This window comes from Aspergillus pseudonomiae (genome assembly GCF_009193645.1).
Source record: "Aspergillus pseudonomiae strain CBS 119388 unplaced genomic scaffold BDV37scaffold_19, whole genome shotgun sequence".
NCBI lineage: Eukaryota > Fungi > Ascomycota > Eurotiomycetes > Eurotiales > Aspergillaceae > Aspergillus > Aspergillus pseudonomiae.
Window position 1 is genome coordinate 421,290 of NW_022476011.1, and position 19,524 is coordinate 440,813.

A 19,524-nucleotide genomic window follows, 5' to 3' on the forward strand; every position below is an offset into this window, starting at 1 on the left:
AACTATTCCTCTTTGGCATATGGTATATCATGGTTGACATATTAATCTACCAACTGGAAACTTACCCCGTGGGCACCAATATCTACGGGAGACCAGCCACCTCAATGATTGTACCGAATTAGGGCCTAGATTGTTATGGACTTCGAAAAAGAATCGCTTTTATTGGGCTGCATGACATTCCTCCGTATACTCTATCACAATGAAAAACACTATAAGCTAAATAAAGCAAAATTCTAGACACTCAAACACACATGAACACAAGGTATTCGGCAGATGCAAGATCAGCTTGCAACCATCTGACTATGCTCGCCTCTCACCCTGCAGAATGCTGCGACGCAACGAATCCCTCTCCCCGCTCTTGTCGATTAAGGTCCAGAACGGGCCCCCTTCATTTCTCAGTAAAGCAGCCGGTGTATCAAACTCGGCCATCCTCCCTTCTCCCAAGACCATGATTCGGTCAAAGTCCACCACAGTGGACAGTCGGTGAGCAATGACCATGAGAGTAGAGTCACGGAATTCTTGACGAATAGTCTGCTGGATCAGCGCATCCGTGCTCATATCAATGGAAGAAGTTGCCTCGTCCATTATGAGGATCTTCGGGCGGGAGAGCAAAGCCTGAGCTAGACACACTAGTTGACGTTGGCCCTGGGACAGATTCTTGCCCCGCTCGGAGATTGGCGAGGAAAGAGATAATGCAGTGTTACTACAATCATCCTCTGTTCCTTCAAGCTCCGAGCTCTGTTCATCGTCCATAGAGGGTCTGAGATGGACTTTCGCTAAAGCGGCGAGGAGCTCAGAGTCTGTATACTGGTTAAACGGGTCGAGGACCGATCGCAGGGTTCCTGAGAAGATAACCGGGTCCTGTGGGATAATTGCTATCTTCGAGCGGAGAGCGCGGAGTCTCAGCTTAGAAATATCCATTCCATCAATGTGTAAAGATCCGGACCGTGCCTCGAGGAAGCGCAGAAGTGCGAGTGTCAGTGATGATTTGCCAGAGCCAGTACGTCCGACGATGCCGATGTGCTCGTTAGGGTTAATTAAGAAGCTCAACCCACGTAAAACAGGTGGCAAGTCTCGTGCGTATCCAACGACAAGATCATTCGCCTCAATCTCGCCTTTTGAAGGCCATCCAGCTGGAGCATCCATGCCACCTTGGTGCTCTGTCTCGATTTGAGTGTATTCTACAATGCGCTCAACAGCATTGAAGTCCAGCTCGAGCTCAGCGTATTCCGACAATACCCAAGCGACGACCTCAGACATCTGTAAAGCGAAACTGAGAGCAAACCCTGCCACGGACGCATCAACGCCTTTAAGGGTTGCGATCAGTGCTGCTGTCATAGTCACATACTAGATGAGGAAATGCATGTTAGTATTCAACTTGTACGGTGCAATCAAAAGTTTGGGGCAAACAAACCAAAGCTCCGATCATGTTCAGACGGAACATCATCCAACAGTTGAAAAGACGCAAATGCCATAGAGCTTGGCAATGCGCGTCCATCGTGTTATACATGCGATGCATATATTGACCAACTTTGTCAAAAGCTCTGATCGTGACTAGACCGTCAATGATCGATCCAAACTGCTCAAAGATAGGAGACCTAGCATTGCTCTCTATCCTTTTAGCATCTCTAGCCGCTGTGACATAAAGCGAGGCGATATACCAAGACAGAAAGAGCGAAATGAAACCGAAACCCACCATAAGTGGCGAGATAAAAAGTGCCGCGATAATAACACTAAGAAGCATTAAAACACCATGCAGCATATTGGGCAGATCCAGTGCCAGATCAGAATCTAGTGTGCTGAAGTCAGCGCTGAAGCGGTTGAGGATCTGGCCCACGGGTGTTGTATCCAAAAAGCTTAGAGGAGCGTGTAAAACTCTGAGCAAAAATTTCTCGAAGATAGCAAGCGACCCTCGAATTGACGCCATAAAGACAAGTCGGTAGCGAAGAACCTCAGTTAGGATTGACATAAGAAAAAGACCGACGTACACGCCTAGGTACAGCCAGAGACGGGTACCAGCGGACTGTCGACCTGAATGCGCAGAGAGGTCGTTGGACGACTGGATATTCACTTCGATATCTGGCTGTGTGTTTGCAAGATCTCTCGTCCAAACTGACACCCAATATGGGATTGCTAATTCCGCCACAAGGGTAAAGCCGAAGCTCAGTGCAATTGGAATCCAATACAGGTAGCCACCGCAAGCCTGCATATATATGCTATAAATTGACAGTTTCACAGCACCTGTCGCCCGTGTCTCGGCTTCGTAAAAAGCCCTACCTTTGATATCCCTCTCAGATGGATTCTGCTGTGGCACAGCCAGGCTGTTGGATACAGGGACTATATGACCCTGCTGCGCAACAGAGTCAGCAGTATTGACACGTTGGATAGAGTCAGCGTTACTGGAACATAAGTCTGGGCAGTAATTCTCAGGCTTGCCAGCAAAAGAGACACGCCCATTCTCGAGCACTATGTAATACTTCATCTCACTCCAACACAGGCCGGTATGGTGCGTAGCCACGATTCTCGTTCTCCCTTTTGTTAAGCTTCCTGTTAAAGCTTTCTCGAAGAGATGGTGGCCGACGCGAGCATCCACCGCGCTGAAAATATCGTCGAGGACAAGGACTCCAGCATGGCTGTAAAGAGCTCTGGCTAGAGCAACACGCCATTTTTGGCCGCCGCTTAGATTGACACCGTTAGCACCAAGATCGGTTTGGTCACCGTCTTGCATAGAATCCAAGTCATCTTTAAGACAGCATGCGTGCAGAACATCGCGGTATCGTTCCGAATTCAGCGGGAGGCCGAAAAGAATGTTTTCTCGAACGGTTCCATTCTCGATCCAAGGATTCTGCGGAACAAACGCAATTGATTTATCAATTGTCCACTCATTGCTCGGTCCATCATAGGCAAGTGGTGAGTGTCTCTGTGGAAAGACGATCTGTCCATCAAGCAGGTCTGCCTCGCCGATCGTAGCTAATAGCAGTAAGCTCTTTCCTGCACCTGCTGGACCAGAAATCACAGTGAGCTCTCCACGAGGGAATTTTAAATTGATATCGCGCAACTTGAAATCACTAGTTTCCTCTTCCACGATGTTGGAAGGCCAGGAGATCGTTGTCTGCGAAAAGGCAATTGCCTCCCCATCTGTGTGGCAATTATTATGTTCCGGTAACTCAAGGTATTGTTCGATGCGTCGCGCGCTCACCATGGCATTCATTAAGTCACTGATTGTTTCTGGGAAGTTGGAAAGTGTGGCCGATAAGCTTTGAAAAATGGAGAGGGCCGTGAAGGCAACGGAGGGAGATAGAGTCCTGTTGGCCACGAAATAGGTTGCTAGTGAAATCAAGCTCATGCAAAGGGGACCACAAGACCATACGGCAATCAGTGCGAGATTGAACTGGAAAACCCGGTCTTGTCTCTTGATCTCGTTGGAACGTAGAGTCTGCACCTTGCTGTTCCATTGATCTTCTTGGGCATCAAATTTAATCTGGCGAATGCCCTGTAGCATCTCAGATAAGACAGCCATTCTTCGATCGCTTGCTGTCATGAGCGCATCCTCTGCTTTGCTGTATTTCTGGGCCAGAACGTAATTCACCGGAATCAATACCGCTGGGATCGTGCAAGCCCACAGCACCGGCATCCAGCCCAGAATGTTTGTAAGAAAGGCGATAGCAAGAATGAACTGAATGATGGTATCTAGAAGGGTATGACTGAATTTTGCAAAAGTTGCAATTGTCACAGCGTCTACCCCTAGAAGGTTGGTCATGGATTGTTTCGTTTTTGGTGGGCCATCCTCGCCATCTTCATCATCATCATCATCATCATCATCATCACCACCACACTCGCTAGATGATGCTTTACTCTCAGAGCAATCATGTGAGTTCACATTCACAACTTCCTTTATCCTGAGTGCTTTGCTGAAAATAGCTGCAGATAGCTGCTCTCGGATCGGCAATTCTAGCTCCATAGATACCACCCATTGCAGCAACGACTCCAGCCAAGATGATATGAAAAGGGATCCGCCAAGACCGACCGTCGTGATCCACAGTTGTTTCTGATTGTCTGCGTGTGCATCACGCTCTTCGAGCAAACGAAGGGTAAGGAACAACAAAGCTTGAGGCAGGAAATGTGCCACAGCAGTAAGCAGTTGGATGGCGACTTGAACAATCCAGGTTGTCCGGTAAATTTTCAATAATTTCCTCCATAACTTGGGGTGGGTGCAAGAAAGCCAACGATCATACAAGGTTCGTGCGCGCACCTCATACCCTATTGCAGGGAAGTCTTCGGGTTCGAGTTGTTTGTTCCGCGCGGCTTTTGACAAAATGGGCACTGGCCACGAGAATGTGTATCTGCTGAGAAAGGAAACGGTCCGTTGACGATCAACTGGCTTGCTCCCTAAATATACCTCTGGTCGACGGGAAAAAGAAATGTTGGCAAAGGATAGGATGATTCCCGCAGTGGATTTGACAGCAGCCAAGGATATAGTCGACCCTGATGCATTCGGGTTGGTCCACAAACCATCCAGAAAGACTCCTGCGATGCTGAGCAGAAGAGCTGAAATGGTACTCCAGATCCCTAGGTCATACCTCTCTTGCGGTAAGGTGCGAGAGATGACGATACATTCTTGAACGAGCAGCAGAGCCTGGATGTATTAATATACAAATATGGACATGGTAGAGTTCATCATACCCAAGCGGAGAACTGTAGCCATTGTTCGATCCCTGGTGGTGAGCTATCATGGCTTGTCGCATTCAGGGATGACAACAATGCAGTCAACACAGCAACAGCTGCTGTGATGAATAGGATAACTCTCTGGGTAATATCCGAGGTTCCTTTCTCGGACTTATCCGTTGACATTCCATCTTCATCTTCATAGCCACTTACCAGGCCATAACCTTGCCTGTCTGTAGTTGAAAACTGTTTGAAGATGTGGCGAATATGTGGGATGGTCAGCACTAAGATGACGGCTGGGCACAAGACAGCCTCGAAGGAGGCGTCGAGCCAATGGTCCTTCATCACAAATGTAATAGCAAGAAAACGCTTTCCATCACTTCACATGTGGTTAATCAACGGTGATTATAAATGTCGAGTGAGAATCCTGCTGCCTGATTCTGACGGTACGTGCAGGAGCACTCAACATGAGTCTTCATGACTCAACAGGAGGTTCCATGTTGAATGCGAGCAAATTGGCTTTCTTCAGGCCTCCAAGTCCGTGGCAATTATTCGATCAGAATTCAAAACCGTTAGCCGTTGATCTCTTCTACGTGTAATGGCTGACACTCGTCCACCGGATGCAAGTAGCCGTAAGGAGGCAGCTAAGCTTGCGGGAAAGAATCCATCAGACACAACCAACTGAGGAACTTCCTAAAGCGGTTCCCGACAGCCTTGCCTGGACTTTCAGGGTCCACCAGCCAGACTTGAATCCTACCATGTCGATCTGAGGCTGAAGTTTAATTTCTCGCAAATGACGCCAAGAGAAGAAAACAAGATATGACATTAGTTAACATATTTGGATCACAAACTTAAGTTGTGGTTTGTGGAGTATGTCATGTAGGTCCCAAGCAGGGGGTCTCAATGGCGAAATATATCTTCTCCGTATATGGTGCAAATCAGTACCTTTTTGTATGTGTCACTTGGGTTTGGAGAGACACCGTTTCCTTGTCAGCTTAGACTGGGGAGGATAATGAATACCCGAAGGGAATTGCACACTAAATTCTGTTCGTTGACTCTTGGAAGGACAAGTTGTATACCTCTAAATCCATGCGCTCCGTCATTTCTGCGGGTGCCTCACTGGTGCCTTAACTGCCTGGAAAAACGGGTGGATGATGTCAATCAACCATGATGGGTTGAGCCAATTCATCATTACATAATGCAGTTCACCAGAGCAACTAGAACGCTAGTCCCTTTGCGGAAAAGAATCAATAGGCCCTCCGTCAACCCCTAATGAAGCTGTTTTGACGATTACTCTCTCGACTGTGGTATGAAGAATAGAATCAACGTCTCAGGGCGGATTTCGACCTAACAGACAGCAATGGCGTCGACTTTTTCGCCCGCCTTTACAGGCGACCGTACCCCGAAACCGAGAACCAAGACACGCACCGCTGCGCCGAAACGAGTATACGGAAAGCGAAGAGCAGATGCCCCACGAGCTGTGTTCGAACAGCGAAGTCCAGCAAAACCGATAGAGGAGACAACTTCGAGGGCCGTTGATGAAGCTGTGGATCGCATCCAAGCTCGGCTGGCTGAGGTCAAAATAAACGAAGCGACCCCGTCTCAGCAAAAGGAAGACAAAACCGACCAGCCAAAAATCCCCCCTGAGAAGACAGATCTTACTCAAACTGCACCGCCAGTGCATAAACCCGAGGTAGTGTCAATTGAATCGAAATATGACGAAGAGTCTACCGAGGAGTGCCCTCCGGACAACGTCCCGAAACCACGGAAGAAATATGAGACGATGGTGGAAGTTAGAATCTGTTCGAGGACGGCAGCGCCAAAACCACAAGATGAACAAGAAATTCAAGAGCAGCATGAGAATCAAAAAGAACAGGAAGAGGATAAATGCAGTGCAGAAACCGAGAGGCAGGGTGAGAGACGAGCAAGGAGGAACAAAGTCCCGCCTCGTTTGTCATCTGGGTGTGTAATGGATGATAAAGTGAATGCATACGTTCGTCGCATCTTGAACGAGGCCTTATCGCCAGTTGCGGCACAGGGTGTGCAAAAATTCGGCTCCTGGGCCGCTCGTGCTGGAAATTTGCTGGAGGTAGTGAAGATCGCAGAAGGTTCGTACGGAGAGGTCTATAAGCTCCGTCTGCGCGAAGAGATGTGCAAGAAAGAAATGTCTAGATCTAAGCTTGCTCGCCTAAAAGCGTACGGTGACAATGTGTTCAAAGTTGTACCCTTACGAGCTCAGCGTGGGCCTGGTTCGAAGAAGTTTACCAGTATCGAAGAAATCGTGTCCGAAGTCAAGATGCTCAAATATTTGGACCCTATTCCCGGATTTGCTCGCTTTCGGGAGATCCATGTGGTCCAAGGTCGATTCCCAGAGTCTTTTCAGTCTGCTTGGGACCACTACAAGAAGACCAAAGATGATTGCTTGAACCCCAATCCATCCAGCAAAAGGGCGTATCCTGACTCACAATTGTGGGCTATCGTGGAGATGGACGATGCTGGCTGTGAGCTTGAAAAGTTTGCTTGGTCATCAACCTTCCAGATTTACGATATCTTTTGGGGAGTGGCAATGGCTCTCGCGCGAGCCGAGGAGTATGCCCTATTTGAGGTAGGCCTCATTCTAAGAAGCCTTGGAGACTGAATAGTATTGACACGTATCTAGCATCGAGATCTCCATCTCGGAAATGTTTGTATTAGAAGCACCCGGCCAGATGGCTCTATGAACCCCCCGACAGACCTCGAAGTAATGAGTCAGTCACACTCAAGCGGATTTGGCTTGAGCACCCTAGAGACTACAATCATTGATTATTCACTTTCTCGCGCGGAACTACGCGTTGAGGAGTCAGGAGCAGTTGTCGAAGTAGCATCGTCGGATCTCGATAAGAAGCAGATCTTCGATGCTATCGGGCGTGATGAGGATGAAGCCATGCTGAGAGACACTTATAGATAGTGAGTATTGTCCTATAAATTAGGGACTTCAAAAAATACCCGCTAACGCCCAACAGTATGCGTGCTCAGCTCTACAATGGGAACCCCCTCGAGACAGAGAAGACGCCCGATATCCCCGGCATCTGGGCTGAGTATGCGCCACGCACTAACCTCGTCTGGCTTCTCTTTCTGCTTAAGTCTTTGCTCAAGAACAGGAAGCCGGAGGTTTCGCTTCCGGCACCACGACAGCCCCTAGCCCCATGCTCGTCTAATAAGGGACTCAAAAGACAAACAGACAAATCGACAAAGAAGGACAAAATCATTACAGTGAAGAGTGCAGAAGATACGCAGAAACAAGTTTCTCAACTGAAATCCACACTTGAGGATCGACTACATGCCGTCCTGGACCTTCTGCATCTTGAGCGCGGCCATGAGGACATGTGCTGTGCTGCCGACTTGGTAGCCTATGCAATTGACTCTCAGTGGCTGGATGAGAAGGATTTTTTCTGACTTTGATCTGTGCATAATGGAGGCATCAAGCGACTCATCTTTCACTTCTGGCGCTACTGGGGGCATATATAGACGGCTTAGCATGGCGTTTACTGGGAATTTTGATCTTTTCAATACCTATAACATTGATTGCTTTTACGAGGAATATCAAACATAGCCTGATCTCTAGTGCTTCTCGTCAAGATATGACGAAGTCCAAGCATATTCACCCCTCAGAAACCCCCCAACACTGAAGTATGCATGACACCTCATCGGAACAGAAAGCCATCCCGAACCCACGGTACCATCACCGATCTCCTAGAACACCCCCATACATATCCCACCAACCCCGATAAAAAACCACCAACAACAATGACCTCCAAATTCGAAAAGCTATTGATAAAACTGGGCAAACCAAGCTGGGCCCAACACCTCCGTCATGTCCAACACGCGCACGGCCCCCAGAAGAACCAAATCGACCCCGAATGGGCCAAAGACATAATCAAGATGGACACTCACCTGCGGGAAATAGGGCAGCGCGAGATCTACCTGCGCGAGGAGATCAAAGCGCTGACTTCCGACGACCGCCCACCGCTAAGCACCGAGCAACGCGCGCAGCTGGCCAAATGGCGAATGGAGCTGGAGGATCTGGCGAGGAAGTACTGGCATCTGGAGCGGGAGTTTTACCGGCGGGAGGCGTCGGTTCCGCCGGGGCCGTTGCAGAGGGCGTATGTGACCTGGAGGAGCAATCCGGAGTGGTATCTGCTGGGGTATTTGAGAGATGATTGTGCGGGCAGGGGAGGGTGTTGTGGGAGGAGTTGTGGGTGCTGCGAGAGGGAGAGGGATACGGAGAAGAGGATTCGGCTGGGGCATTGTACGGTGGAGTGTGGGTGTTGTCGGAGGGCGAGGGGGTTTGAATTGAACCATGAAGATCGGGTGAGGTATCAGAAGTTGTTTGATTCTGATTTGAAAGAGAATGAGGCGTTGTGGGATTCGTTGAAGTTGGCTTATGTTTTTGGCTTGGTTTTTTAGTTAGGGCTTGGGTTGTTTTGTGTTGTATACCTCGGTGGGACGTAACAACCTGCGACGCAGAGTAATGATGTTATGATTTGAGCACTGCAGATGGGTAGGACTAGCGTTAGTCCTAGTATTTTGTGAATTGGTGTCATGAAACAGACACTGTCTAAAAGCTTGAAGTAGTACTGTGCATTTTATATAGAGTAATGTCCGCTATGAGTGTTGCGTCCCATCCAGGATTCACGGCTCTAGGGTCAGTATTGCTTGTTCCTTGTCGTATTGTGGTGGGAAAATGGCTGTCTAGAACATGTTACAAAAGAAACGAGAGATATGATAATTGGTTCTATTGTTGCAGCTAGATGCGGTAGAGCACATTCTAATATCTATCTGTAGACTGCTAGATGTCATAGCCCGTGACCTGGGTGAACAAGGAAACAGATGCAGGCATTCAAAATCACACACTAGAAAGAAAGAAGCTCAGCAGACTGCCAGCAGTTAAGCCTCCTACCAGCATCAAGCTCATAAATCCACCCGCCGACTCACGATCATCCTCAGAGACCCATTGAGCAGCGCCCATCATGCAGCTGCTTCCAAGATAACCATTGCCAATGCCAAAAAGCAATTGCACAACGAATAAATAGAAGAAATCACTCTTCACGACGGCCTCTCGACCGCGTATGTTACATAGAAGATAAAGGGGGAGGAACCCAATGCGAGCAATTGCCAGGATGAACAGAGCAAAAGGCCGGTGGGTTAATGATAATTGGGGAATAAGGACTAATATCCTTCCAGCCAAGTCTCCTACATTCCAGAACAAGAACGCCAGCGGGATGAAAACAGCCGGTTGGAACAAACGGGAACTACCCTGTGGGTCCCGGACTGATTCGATCTTTGCCGTGAAGACAGGAAACATCATAGTGACAGTGTAACAGAAAAAAAGCGCAAGAGCCATGAGACGAAGCTTTTTGAAAAGACTCCAGAGGCTGACAGACTTGCGACCTGTGTGGTCAGAAGTAGCGTCAGATGAACTCTGCGCGAATTTGGACATGGTGTTCGACCGTCGCCTAACAAGGGAACCGAAAGCAACCAGTGCCGATAGCGATACAAAAGTAGAAGTTATGAAGTACAAGAATGCCGATTTGGACGACTCTTGTGGGATGTTCTGTTCCCCTGTTTGCTCTGGGACAGCCAAAACAGAGAGTATCTGCACGATGCATGGCAGGACACCTGCTAGGCCTTGGCCTGCCATAATAGCTTGAGTATATTCCGGTCTCCCAAAACCAGAGACATAGGCAAATACGCCGATCTGATTCATTCCGGTCGCGCAACTAGTTCCGAATACCATAAGCATCAGGAAGCTAAAATATAATCCAATGGAAGCGTTTTTCAGAAGACCGGTAGATAATGCGAGCAACGTGAAGATCACGATATTGATCAGCAGTGAAACCGTGATCTGTTTCGGGTATGACGTCCATTTCTGCAGCTTCGCGAGAGTGAACGATGAGCCCAAGTTTGTGACGGTCGACACAATGAGAATGGAGGCCTGGTAATGGGCCACAGCCCACTCATCCGAGCTGAAGCGGTGATAGAAATACGGCGCAGCGGCGAGGAACATGTTCCTGTGACACAATCTGGTCAGCATTGAGTATACTCCGGAATAGCCATCTGAGCGCCGGAAATAAGACGTACCATGCCCAGAGCATGGAAACCCCAAGGAGGAAGAATACCCCATATTCAAACCTGGAGAAGCGTGGCTCTGGTAGTGTTTGGGAAGATATCAAGTGGCGATCCTCTCCGTCATGCGGAGGTTGCTCGAGTGGCTCATATTCCGACCGGGGAGAGATCCATCTCCGGAAGCGATTCATTGCTTTCGATTATAGTGTGGTATTAAAATTCACTTTCTGGAAGTAGAAACGATGGGATCAATCAATCCATGATCAACCCGGGAAACCTGGATATAAGGAGAATGTTGGAGGGGAACTGGATCTCCGTAGTACTCTGTATGGAGCGATAACAGGGTCACCTGCCAAGCCTGGCCGTTAGACCGCTGAGCTGATCATCTGATGTATCATATGCATCCTTGACCATTGACGGCCTCTATAAAGTCTAACCATCTTTTTGGCGGGTTTATCATTCAATTCATTTTCTGGAGTACAGAAACCGAAGGTTTTATATAAGAAGGCCCTTCGACGATTATTGTTATGACATATATTGCCCTCTTTGTTGATAGTAAGTGGAGATGCGTATTACTTTTCTCTATCCCACTTGTCTAACTGTTCAATATATAGAAAGACGCATGTCCCATCGGTCCAAAGCAGCAAATCAAAAGGTATAGATACATCCGCGATAGTCGATCATTCCAACCATCCAAGAGGTAAGTGTATAAATAACCGGGTGAACATATAAAAATGAATCTCTACAGTGAATAAGTAACGAACTCGAGAAGAAAATGGACAAGCTACCCATGAACAAGGTAGTCTTGCTAGAATGTCAGTTATTCGCTCTTCTGCTGCTCATCTTGTCTGGAGACAGCTTCCTGCTCTTCTTCCTGCATCTGCCACAATTTTTCTTGGGTCAGAGGGCTGACAGGAGCGTCCGTCGGAGGCTGAGAGACATCGCCACCACTCATTTGCCATTCCATCAACTTTGTGAAAGCACCGTCAGGGCGAGAGCTGAGCTCTTCGTATGAACCCTGTTCGGCTACCTTACCGTCGGGACCGAGGACGATGATAGTGTCGGACCGCTTGATGGTAGAGAGCCTATGGGCAATGCTGATTGTCGTGTTGTTCCCGCGGAGCAAAGCAGCAAGAGCACTGTTCACTAAAGTCTCAGATTCTGCGTCAAGAGCAGAAGTCGCTTCATCGAGAATTAAGATATCAGGGTCTTTAATTAGGGCACGGGCAATAGCAATGCGTTGCTTCTGTCCGCCGGAGAGCTGAGCTCCTCGAGGACCCACTTGAGTATCAAGGCCATCAGGCTGTAGAATGTCAGACACAATCGAAAACTAGATACGCTTAGTCGATACTTACGAAGTCACTAATAAATTGGCAGTTTGCCTTCCTGGCAGCTGCGACAATCGCAGACCTTGTTGCCTGCGGGCTTCCGTATGATATGTTCTCCGCGATAGAGCCCGAGAAAAGAACGGGCTCTTGAGACACAATGCCAATCTTTCTCCGAAGAGATTTAGCATTCATCTCACCAATATCCTTTCCATCGATCAGAACCCGACCCTTAGTGGGAAGATAGAACCGAAGCAAAATGGAAGCAATGGTAGATTTGCCTCCTCCTGAAGGTCCAACGATAGCAACATTAGTTCCTTGAGGAATCTCGAAGTTCAGGTCTGTGAAGATGGGAACAGCAGGCCGTGTTGGGTAGCTAAACGACACATTCTCAAAGCGAATAGGGCCACGAGCAGAGACAACCTTTGTACCCTTGGTTGGAGATATCGTCGGCTTGCGGTCCTGCAATTCGAAAAGCCGGCTAGCTGCTCCAACACCCTTCATGAGTTCGGAGTAGAAACTAGACAGACCAAACATGCTAGAACCTGCGTAGGCTGTATACATCAGGAACGAGGTCAACTCTCCGATACTGATAGCACCAGATCGAACCATTCCTCCTCCTACATAAAGGAGTGCCAAGATCGTCATATTGCCCATAAAACCGGTCTGCGAATAGTTAGATCTCTGAAGTATGTAGATCGGAGTGTAATATACATACGGAACTAAAGAAAGTCGCACTAATCACGGATTCTCTCTTGCCGAGTTCGAAGATCTTCCGCACTTGGTTGTTGTACCTGTTGACCTCAATAACTTCACCCGCAAAAGACTGACTTGTTTTCACATTGCCTAAACGCTCCTCGGCAATTTTTGTCAAGTCTCCTAGGTTCCTTTGAATCTTGCGACTCAAGTTGCGAATCGCCCTTCCATAGAAGAAAGCTCCAAGGCCAATGGGAGGAAGCAATAGAGCCAGAATGCTGGAGAGCTTAAGACTGACATATGCCATCAATCCGAAGCCGGCTGCACCGCTCACTGCTGCCCGCAAGCCATCGGATAAATTCTGCGTAATACTCTTTCCGACAATAATTGTATCCGAGCTAAGTCGAGAGATCAAATCACCAACTCGATTCGCGTCGAAAAACTCTGCATCCTGAATGAATGTCTGACGAAAGAGCTTCGAGCGAAGTCTGGCAACAATGCGTTCACCAACAATGCGCAGAATAATGATGCGACCATAATTTGCTGCAGCGCCCAGAGTGAGGACTCCGGCCAAAGCTCCATAGAACATTGGCAGACTAAGGCCGAAGAGTTCACTGCCCCCTTCAGTAGTAGACTTTGTCGCTGCATCCATGATCTTCCCAATAGAGAAGGGAATCGACATGGTGATGGATGACGAAACCAGCAAAAACAAGAAAGCAAACCCGAGCTTCTTGGCCTCTGGCCGTGCAATGGATAGAAGTCTCCATATTTCTTTAAACCCTGATTTCTTTCCGGATGCACCGTCTTTAGCCAACTTTGCGCTGAGATTGACTTTTGCTGCCTGCGCTGCCCGTTCAGATAGTTCGAAGCCTTTGTCTACCTCTTCATCCTCCTTTTCCTTGCTTGCATTGTTCGCCTGAGAAGTATTCGTCGATTGGGTGGTTGGCTTGGATTCTAGATACCGGTGCGTAGAGGAGAAAAACCGTAAACCGTGAGAGGGGCGTGACTGAGGAAAGACACGTCTAAGGACATCGTTCTGGAGGTAACTCGTAGGGGGCTGGAGACGGCAGTTGCTAGTACTGTTGCACAATGAAGCCGCGACTCCCGAAAACAGCCGGCTTTGGCCACTATAGACTCCAGTTACACATGAATGTGTCTGAACTCCAGGGTACAGCTCTCTGAGAATGCTTCCTCTTGGCTGAACGAACTGCCTCGCGGTGAATACTGGAGTCCAAGCCCCAAGCACCCGGACTCCGCGCATTTCGGAAATGTGAATTGAAGCGGAATCGAACGGCTAACTAGAAGGATGTCATGAGAGAGAATAGGGCGCCATATCCTCATTAGACAAACAAAAATACAGTCGTATTCATGACAATGCAGAAGCCAATGTCCGCTGTGCAAATTAACACGGGTGTCGGAGTATAGTGAGTACTAGTCAGCTGCAGCTGAACACCGCGCGAAACCAGCCCGATAATCGCCGCATCGATGGAGACGCAATCGGCGTTTGTTCTGCCATCCGACACCGCCTGGGGCGGTTCCGCAGCCATCGAAGCTGATCGAGAGCTTTCGATGAGAGCTCGACCTGGACGATACATTTATTTGGAACCTATTTTGTTGAGGTCCTATATAGTCACTGGTAGGATTCTCCGTTAATTGCGATGAGTTAAAAGTGTCTCTGACCGATCTCTCACATATAGTTTAAACCCATTTTTCTCTATTTACTACTTCATCTACTATTTAGTATTACCCCACCTGCAACTATTACCCCTCCTGTCGAGATTTGTTCAAGATGGTGCTCGATTACAGCAAATGGGATGCGCTTGAGCTGTCTGATGATTCAGACATCGAAGTACACCCTAATGTCGACAAGCGCTCCTTCATCCGTGCCAAACAGGCTCAGATTCATCAGCAGCGCATGCAACGCCGCCATGAAATCGAAACTCTCAAGTATGAGCGTATCATTAACGACGGACTTCTATCCCGCATAGACCAACTCCTGAAGTCACTCCAACAGCATGAGGGTTCCTCCAAAAACCCCGAAGAAGTGGTTTTTCAGGTCCTCATGGAGTCGGCAAGCAATCCATCAGAAGATCAGCCCCCTGCCCCACCGGCCGGTGTATACACGCATGAGAAAGAACAGCCAAAGTATTCTCAAATGATGAGCTCACTGGTGGATCAGGTTAAGAAGGAGATGGGCGAAGTTAGCTCCGACAACCTTCTCAAGGAATACATCAAGGGTGTGCAGGGACACAAGGACAAGGTACAGGGCTTGCAGAAAGAATTGCTGGCGAAACTCGCAGAACTGGAGAAGGAAGAAAGCAGCAAAATCACAAGTGATCAGATACATACCGGCTTTGACACATCTTTTGTCGCCAAGAACGACTCTAAGGGCAAAGAAACTGAAGCCAAGAAGGCGGAATCTGTCGAGCTGCTGAACCCTGCCGCGGTATCGGGGTCTTCGTCACAGAAGGCGACCGCTGATGAAGAGGAAGAGGACCCAGAAAACATGAAGGCTAGTGATCTGGCCAAGCGGTTTGCAAAGATCAATCGTAACGATTACCGTACCTTGCTTCAGTTCATCTCTGAGCACCCAGAGCTCGTCGCAGAGAAGGAAACGGATGGCCTGCTAGTCGAAGCATTCAATAGCCAAATGGACGGTAAAGAGGACTATGCTCGTACATGCGTTCACCACGGCCTACTGCTCCAGTATTGCCGCTCCTTGGGCCGTGATGGCATTTCTCTCTTCTTCAAGCGGTATGTTGCCCTTTCTATCTAGGGAGTATGGGGTCATCAGACAGCTAATATGGATTGGCATGCAGTATCACGACGAAAGATCATCAAGCATCAACGCTTTTCCGAAATGATGTCAATGAAACCTACAATAAGATCAAGACCCGTGCAGCAGAGCTCGCTAAGGACGGTTCTGCATCCAACGATCCCGCTGGTGTTGAGCAGATCCAGCTTCATGCAGTTGATCCCAACACTAAGATCACCATCAATATCCCTGCTGCGGAGAGTAGCGAGCCTGTCGAAGTCGAAGCACGCAAGATCTTTGAATCATTTTCGAAGGACTTGCAGCAGGCATTGAGCTCTGAATCTTTAGATGAAGTCAATAAGGTCCTCGGCAAGATGAGTGTAGAGGAGGCAGAAGACGTTGTGGAGAAGCTTGGGCAAAGCGGTATGCTCAGCCTCGAGGAGGGTATTGTGGATGCTACCACAGAAGAAGGTCGGAAGAAGTTGGAAGAGATCGAAGCCGAAAGCAAGAAGGATAATAAGATTGAGGAAGTGGGAGAGCCGGGTGGTGATATTACTGAACTTGACTAAAGATTTTTGCAGGATACTGGCCGACTGCAATGACGTGTATATCTTTCTGCATGTTTCAAAAATAGTGCATTGTCCAATTACTATTCACCTCTAATACATTTTTAATATGCAATGCTTCTTTCTGTACAATGTGACTGGGTTGTACTTTGTAGATATATTAACTAATTACCCAGGCTACTCCTGAGTTGTCTATAGTAAACTCAATCAATATATTCACTTTGAAGTGAGGCTTATTGCTGGTATACTAGCAGTCTATGTACGCTGTACGGAACAAGTTGCATATTATCTACCTACATAAGTTTCAAGAAGTTAAAGTTCCAATAGAAAAACACGGTTGAAAGAAAATAAAGAACAGAACGCAACCGTAACTGAGTATCCGAAGAATAGAACTTGTGTAATGGAGTATCTGGATCGAGAAAAAGAGTGCTATGCACCTGGCAAGGAGGATAGAATAATGAAATCATAATAAATGCATTGTAATGCAAACAAGGTCTAGATGCCACTGGCACCGGGGGCATTCTCATCCTTCTTCAGATCAACCAACAGCTGACGGAAACGCTCCTTGCCAGATCCGCTTGCACCACCCTTGGCACCCTTTCCAGAGACATCAACAAGTTTTGCGATGCGATCCCAGCTGGTACCTCCGGAAGAAGTGTCTTCGCGATTGGCGAGGAATTGTTCGGCATCCGCACGAGTCTGAGCATGCAATTTATCGGTCTTATTGTTATAGGAAACGTAAAAGTCATCGATATCTTCTTGAGCCTTCTTAACAGTCGCTTGCTTCTTTTCTTCAGAAATCTCCGCGCGGCGTGCAATGTCCGCATCTCGTCTTTCGCGCCATTCCCTAGTGGAGTGCCCAAGTTAGCGTCATGGGGAAGGAGAGTACGTCGTCGGCCGATACGCCCAATATACGACAATCGTAGATGGGATCTCTAATACATACCTAACGGGCTCGGATTCCTCCTCCGGAGTTTGGTAGCTTGAGAAGCCCGTGGGCGGGAAAGGAGCGCCGGTTCCAGTGATCATGCCGCCAGGCGCAACTTGCTGTTCACGGAAACACATGTCAATTAAACAGCCTTATATAAAGACAGTAACGCCCACATCCGTACCTCATTCTGTGTCTCAATAGCAGGGAAAGAAGATTCAAATCCGGAGATCTCGGGGGCTGCGCCAGCTGGAGTCTCGTCCGCACCGCCCAGTAAATCGTCATCGCCAGCATTTGCACCGTCGGTGTTAGCGACGTGGTCTTGAGGGGTAGCAAACTGCTCTGCATCGTCACCTAGAACGGCTCGTTCGCGGGCTAGGAAATCATCGGCATCTGTGCCGTTGGTCTCCACGACTTCAGTTTGGCCTAGGAAACGGTTAGTTAGTACATACTTGGAACGGGGGGTTGCATGTGAGATCCTGACCAGCGGAGAAGTCTTCTAGTGAGGGGAATCGGTCTGCCATGATAGCTGTGAGTCTGATAGAGCTGGTTCTGAATGCACAATGAGTTCTTGATCAAAGGAGGTGGTCAGGGGAAGTTGACGGGAATGTGATGGTCCAGCTGGCGTCTAGAAGCGGTACAGATGGGGTGTTGATTGTCTCCCGGGGGAATGATTCTGCCGTTCAAGGCGGTGAGTAAAGCTTAGAAGGTGTAACGGAGCTTCACTGAGTACTTCTTGGTAACAAAACATCTCCACATCCGTCTTAATTCAGCACATATTGCCACTTGGTCGTTGTTCTCATTACTTATGTATTCCATTCACTTGTTTTAATACCCAAGATTGGTACTGTCTGCACCGCAAAACAATCAGTGACTATATTAGGAGTTGTAGCAAGACATCTTTCTCACTGAGCTTCATTTATTACCAAAACAAAGGATCAATTGCTTCATCCCAGTTCCGGTCACAGTTACAGTATGGCCTATACAGACGATGCTGTGAAAGCGAAGCTTTCCGCCCTCAATGAGACGCAGGAGGGTATTGTCACTGTCGCGCAATGGGTTATGTTCCACAGGTAATTAGACAGCTGGCTATAATCGTTGATATTGTTTAACATCTTTGTCTTATACTAGGCGACATGCTGAGCGTACTGCGCAACTTTGGCTACAAAAGCTTCGTGACTCCCCGGCGCCAAAGCGATTAAATTTGATATATCTTGCAAATGGTATAGTGACGGCTTTGCCTAGGATTCGGTTCCGTCTAGGCGCTAATACAGACGTTAGAGGTTGCGCAACAGTCAAAAGCACGACGGAAGGAGGATTTCTTAATAGCATTTTCACCAGTCAGTTTAATCCGCAAATGTTACGGGGATTCAAGCTAATATAATGAAGATCATCGCAGAGGCGACGGCTACTGCGTACAAAGGTGCTTCAAATGATATTCAGCAGAAACTCCGGCGAGTAGTAGAGGTCTGGAGACAACGGGCAATCTTTGAGCCGCCGATTCAGGACGCGGTTGAAGCGCGCGTAGATGGTAAGCTTGTCTCAGCCCAAGCCTAATAGACGCAAACCACTGATTATAGGCAGAAATTGACAAATCACGCTCCATCGGTAAAAAGCCGCCTCTGGGCGGGTCACTCTTCTCGAGCTCGTCTGGTTCAACGCCTTCTGAGCTCCAGCCCCTTGTTCCACTACAAGTGGCTCTATCAAAATCTACGGTCGCCTCAGGTGCATCCGCGACGACAGCCAATGCCGAGTATGACAAGATGCATGACCCCAGTACCCCTTTACCGACACCTCCAGTACATGCCGCACGACTTAGCCAGCTATTGAAGGCACTTGCGAATGCCGAGAGCTCCGTCTCTGAGGTAATAAAATCGCGATTAGCACTCATTGATGGTCTCGAAAAACTTCTTGAGACCAATCGCTCGGCGTTGGCGAAGGAGCAGTCTCTGGCTACTCAGCTATCAGAAAGAAGATCGGAGACTGAGGCGAAGAAACGCGAGGTGGAGGATGGAATCATGAGAGGGCTATCCGCTGAGAATTCGCCAGCCGCCCACCTTGGAGACTCCGAGGGAGATCCCGTCACGCGTCCGGAGGTTGAAGCTCTAACCCCGCCACCCGTGGAAGCTCTTACACCCGTTGGATCGCCAAAACAGGAGCTGCAAGAGATGGATTTTGCTGCACAGAACAATGCTCAATCTCATGAACCGACTGCGGGCTTCTCATTGCCAGGCTTCGGATTTACAGCAGAAGCTGTTCAAAGTAGTCTTCAAGATGACCCAAACGGGCTCCATTCTAAGAAACGCAAGGTCGTTCATGAGGAAGAAGATTATGCTAAGTTTGCCAGTGGTGATTTGGACGCTGATGTCGCCGAGTTATTGCAGCAAGAAAGCAATCTTCCCAAGTGAAGGATCGCGAAAAGCTTAGTTGGTCGATCTTTTTGATATCTTCGTCTCATAGATCCCTGATTGCTTTCTTTCTGGT

General features: G+C 48.3%; 8 protein-coding genes across 8 annotated transcripts; 4 read left to right on the plus strand and 4 right to left on the minus strand.

Annotated features, from left to right (window-relative positions):
- Positions 1-300: 300 nt before the first annotated feature.
- On the minus strand, positions 301-4,616 carry BDV37DRAFT_270284 (putative ABC transporter; the record flags this gene model as incomplete). Its single annotated transcript, XM_032084532.1, has 6 exons — positions 301-1,347; positions 1,415-3,166; positions 3,200-3,327; positions 3,358-4,152; position 4,260; positions 4,581-4,616. The coding sequence occupies 6 exons, from the start codon at positions 4,614-4,616 to the stop codon at positions 301-303; spliced, it is 3,759 nt and encodes a 1,252-aa protein (XP_031943418.1).
- Positions 4,617-5,931: 1,315 nt separating this feature from the next.
- Positions 5,932-8,220, plus strand: BDV37DRAFT_74159 (uncharacterized protein). Its single transcript, XM_032091153.1, has 3 exons — positions 5,932-7,270; positions 7,325-7,611; positions 7,668-8,220. The coding sequence occupies exons 1-3, from the start codon at positions 6,026-6,028 to the stop codon at positions 8,098-8,100; spliced, it is 1,965 nt and encodes a 654-aa protein (XP_031943419.1). The 5' UTR covers positions 5,932-6,025; the 3' UTR covers positions 8,101-8,220.
- A 231-nt stretch (positions 8,221-8,451) lies between these two features.
- On the plus strand, positions 8,452-9,111 carry BDV37DRAFT_281341 (uncharacterized protein; the record flags this gene model as incomplete). The annotated part of the gene is made up of 1 exon (XM_032086798.1): positions 8,452-9,111. One exon carries the CDS (start codon positions 8,452-8,454, stop codon positions 9,109-9,111), a length of 660 nt encoding a protein of 219 aa, XP_031943420.1.
- A 142-nt stretch (positions 9,112-9,253) lies between these two features.
- Positions 9,254-11,275, minus strand: BDV37DRAFT_74307 (nucleoside transmembrane transporter FUN26). The gene is made up of 2 exons (XM_032091158.1): positions 10,786-11,275; positions 9,254-10,715 (listed from the first exon to the last, which is right to left on the minus strand). The coding sequence occupies exons 1-2, from the start codon at positions 10,959-10,961 to the stop codon at positions 9,551-9,553; spliced, it is 1,341 nt and encodes a 446-aa protein (XP_031943421.1). The 5' UTR covers positions 10,962-11,275; the 3' UTR covers positions 9,254-9,550.
- Positions 11,276-14,393, minus strand: mdr2 (ATP-binding cassette permease mdr2). The gene is made up of 3 exons (XM_032091157.1): positions 12,814-14,393; positions 12,126-12,761; positions 11,276-12,073 (listed from the first exon to the last, which is right to left on the minus strand). Exons 1-3 carry the CDS (start codon positions 14,050-14,052, stop codon positions 11,591-11,593), a joined length of 2,358 nt encoding a protein of 785 aa, XP_031943422.1. The 5' UTR covers positions 14,053-14,393; the 3' UTR covers positions 11,276-11,590.
- Position 14,394: 1 nt separating this feature from the next.
- Positions 14,395-16,380, plus strand: BDV37DRAFT_74341 (Hsp90 co-chaperone CDC37). The gene is made up of 2 exons (XM_032091159.1): positions 14,395-15,545; positions 15,611-16,380. Exons 1-2 carry the CDS (start codon positions 14,581-14,583, stop codon positions 16,113-16,115), a joined length of 1,470 nt encoding a protein of 489 aa, XP_031943423.1. The 5' UTR covers positions 14,395-14,580; the 3' UTR covers positions 16,116-16,380.
- Positions 16,088-17,794, minus strand: BDV37DRAFT_74304 (clathrin light chain CLC1). Its single transcript, XM_032091156.1, has 4 exons — positions 17,525-17,794; positions 17,225-17,466; positions 17,059-17,159; positions 16,088-16,959 (listed from the first exon to the last, which is right to left on the minus strand). Exons 1-4 carry the CDS (start codon positions 17,562-17,564, stop codon positions 16,608-16,610), a joined length of 735 nt encoding a protein of 244 aa, XP_031943424.1. The 5' UTR covers positions 17,565-17,794; the 3' UTR covers positions 16,088-16,607.
- Positions 17,795-18,015: 221 nt separating this feature from the next.
- Positions 18,016-19,448, plus strand: BDV37DRAFT_281346 (CTD-interacting domain-containing protein; the record flags this gene model as incomplete). Its single annotated transcript, XM_032086799.1, has 5 exons — positions 18,016-18,113; positions 18,172-18,263; positions 18,322-18,380; positions 18,430-18,571; positions 18,625-19,448. 5 exons carry the CDS (start codon positions 18,016-18,018, stop codon positions 19,446-19,448), a joined length of 1,215 nt encoding a protein of 404 aa, XP_031943425.1.
- Positions 19,449-19,524: the final 76 nt, after the last annotated feature.

Coding starts and splice junctions, on each gene's coding strand:
- BDV37DRAFT_74159 (XM_032091153.1), top strand. CDS start 6,026: ATGGCGTCGACTTTTTCGCCCGCCTTTACAGGCGACCGTACCCCGAAA. Junction 7,271..7,324: donor AGGAGTATGCCCTATTTGAG/GTAGGCCTCATT, acceptor ACACGTATCTAG/CATCGAGATCTCCATCTCGG. Junction 7,612..7,667: donor CTGAGAGACACTTATAGATA/GTGAGTATTGTC, acceptor AACGCCCAACAG/TATGCGTGCTCAGCTCTACA.
- BDV37DRAFT_74304 (XM_032091156.1), bottom strand. CDS start 17,564: ATGGCAGACCGATTCCCCTCACTAGAAGACTTCTCCGCTG. Junction 17,467..17,524: donor ACTAGAAGACTTCTCCGCTG/GTCAGGATCTCA, acceptor ACCGTTTCCTAG/GCCAAACTGAAGTCGTGGAG. Junction 16,960..17,058: donor GAGGAATCCGAGCCCGTTAG/GTATGTATTAGA, acceptor GCACTCCACTAG/GGAATGGCGCGAAAGACGAG.
- BDV37DRAFT_74341 (XM_032091159.1), top strand. CDS start 14,581: ATGGTGCTCGATTACAGCAAATGGGATGCGCTTGAGCTGTCTGATGAT. Junction 15,546..15,610: donor ATTTCTCTCTTCTTCAAGCG/GTATGTTGCCCT, acceptor ATTGGCATGCAG/TATCACGACGAAAGATCATC.
- mdr2 (XM_032091157.1), bottom strand. CDS start 14,052: ATGCGCGGAGTCCGGGTGCTTGGGGCTTGGACTCCAGTATTCACCGCG. Junction 12,762..12,813: donor GTGCGACTTTCTTTAGTTCC/GTATGTATATTA, acceptor AACTATTCGCAG/ACCGGTTTTATGGGCAATAT. Junction 12,074..12,125: donor GCCAATTTATTAGTGACTTC/GTAAGTATCGAC, acceptor GACATTCTACAG/CCTGATGGCCTTGATACTCA.
- BDV37DRAFT_74307 (XM_032091158.1), bottom strand. CDS start 10,961: ATGAATCGCTTCCGGAGATGGATCTCTCCCCGGTCGGAATATGAGCCA. Junction 10,716..10,785: donor GTTTCCATGCTCTGGGCATG/GTACGTCTTATT, acceptor ATTGTGTCACAG/GAACATGTTCCTCGCCGCTG.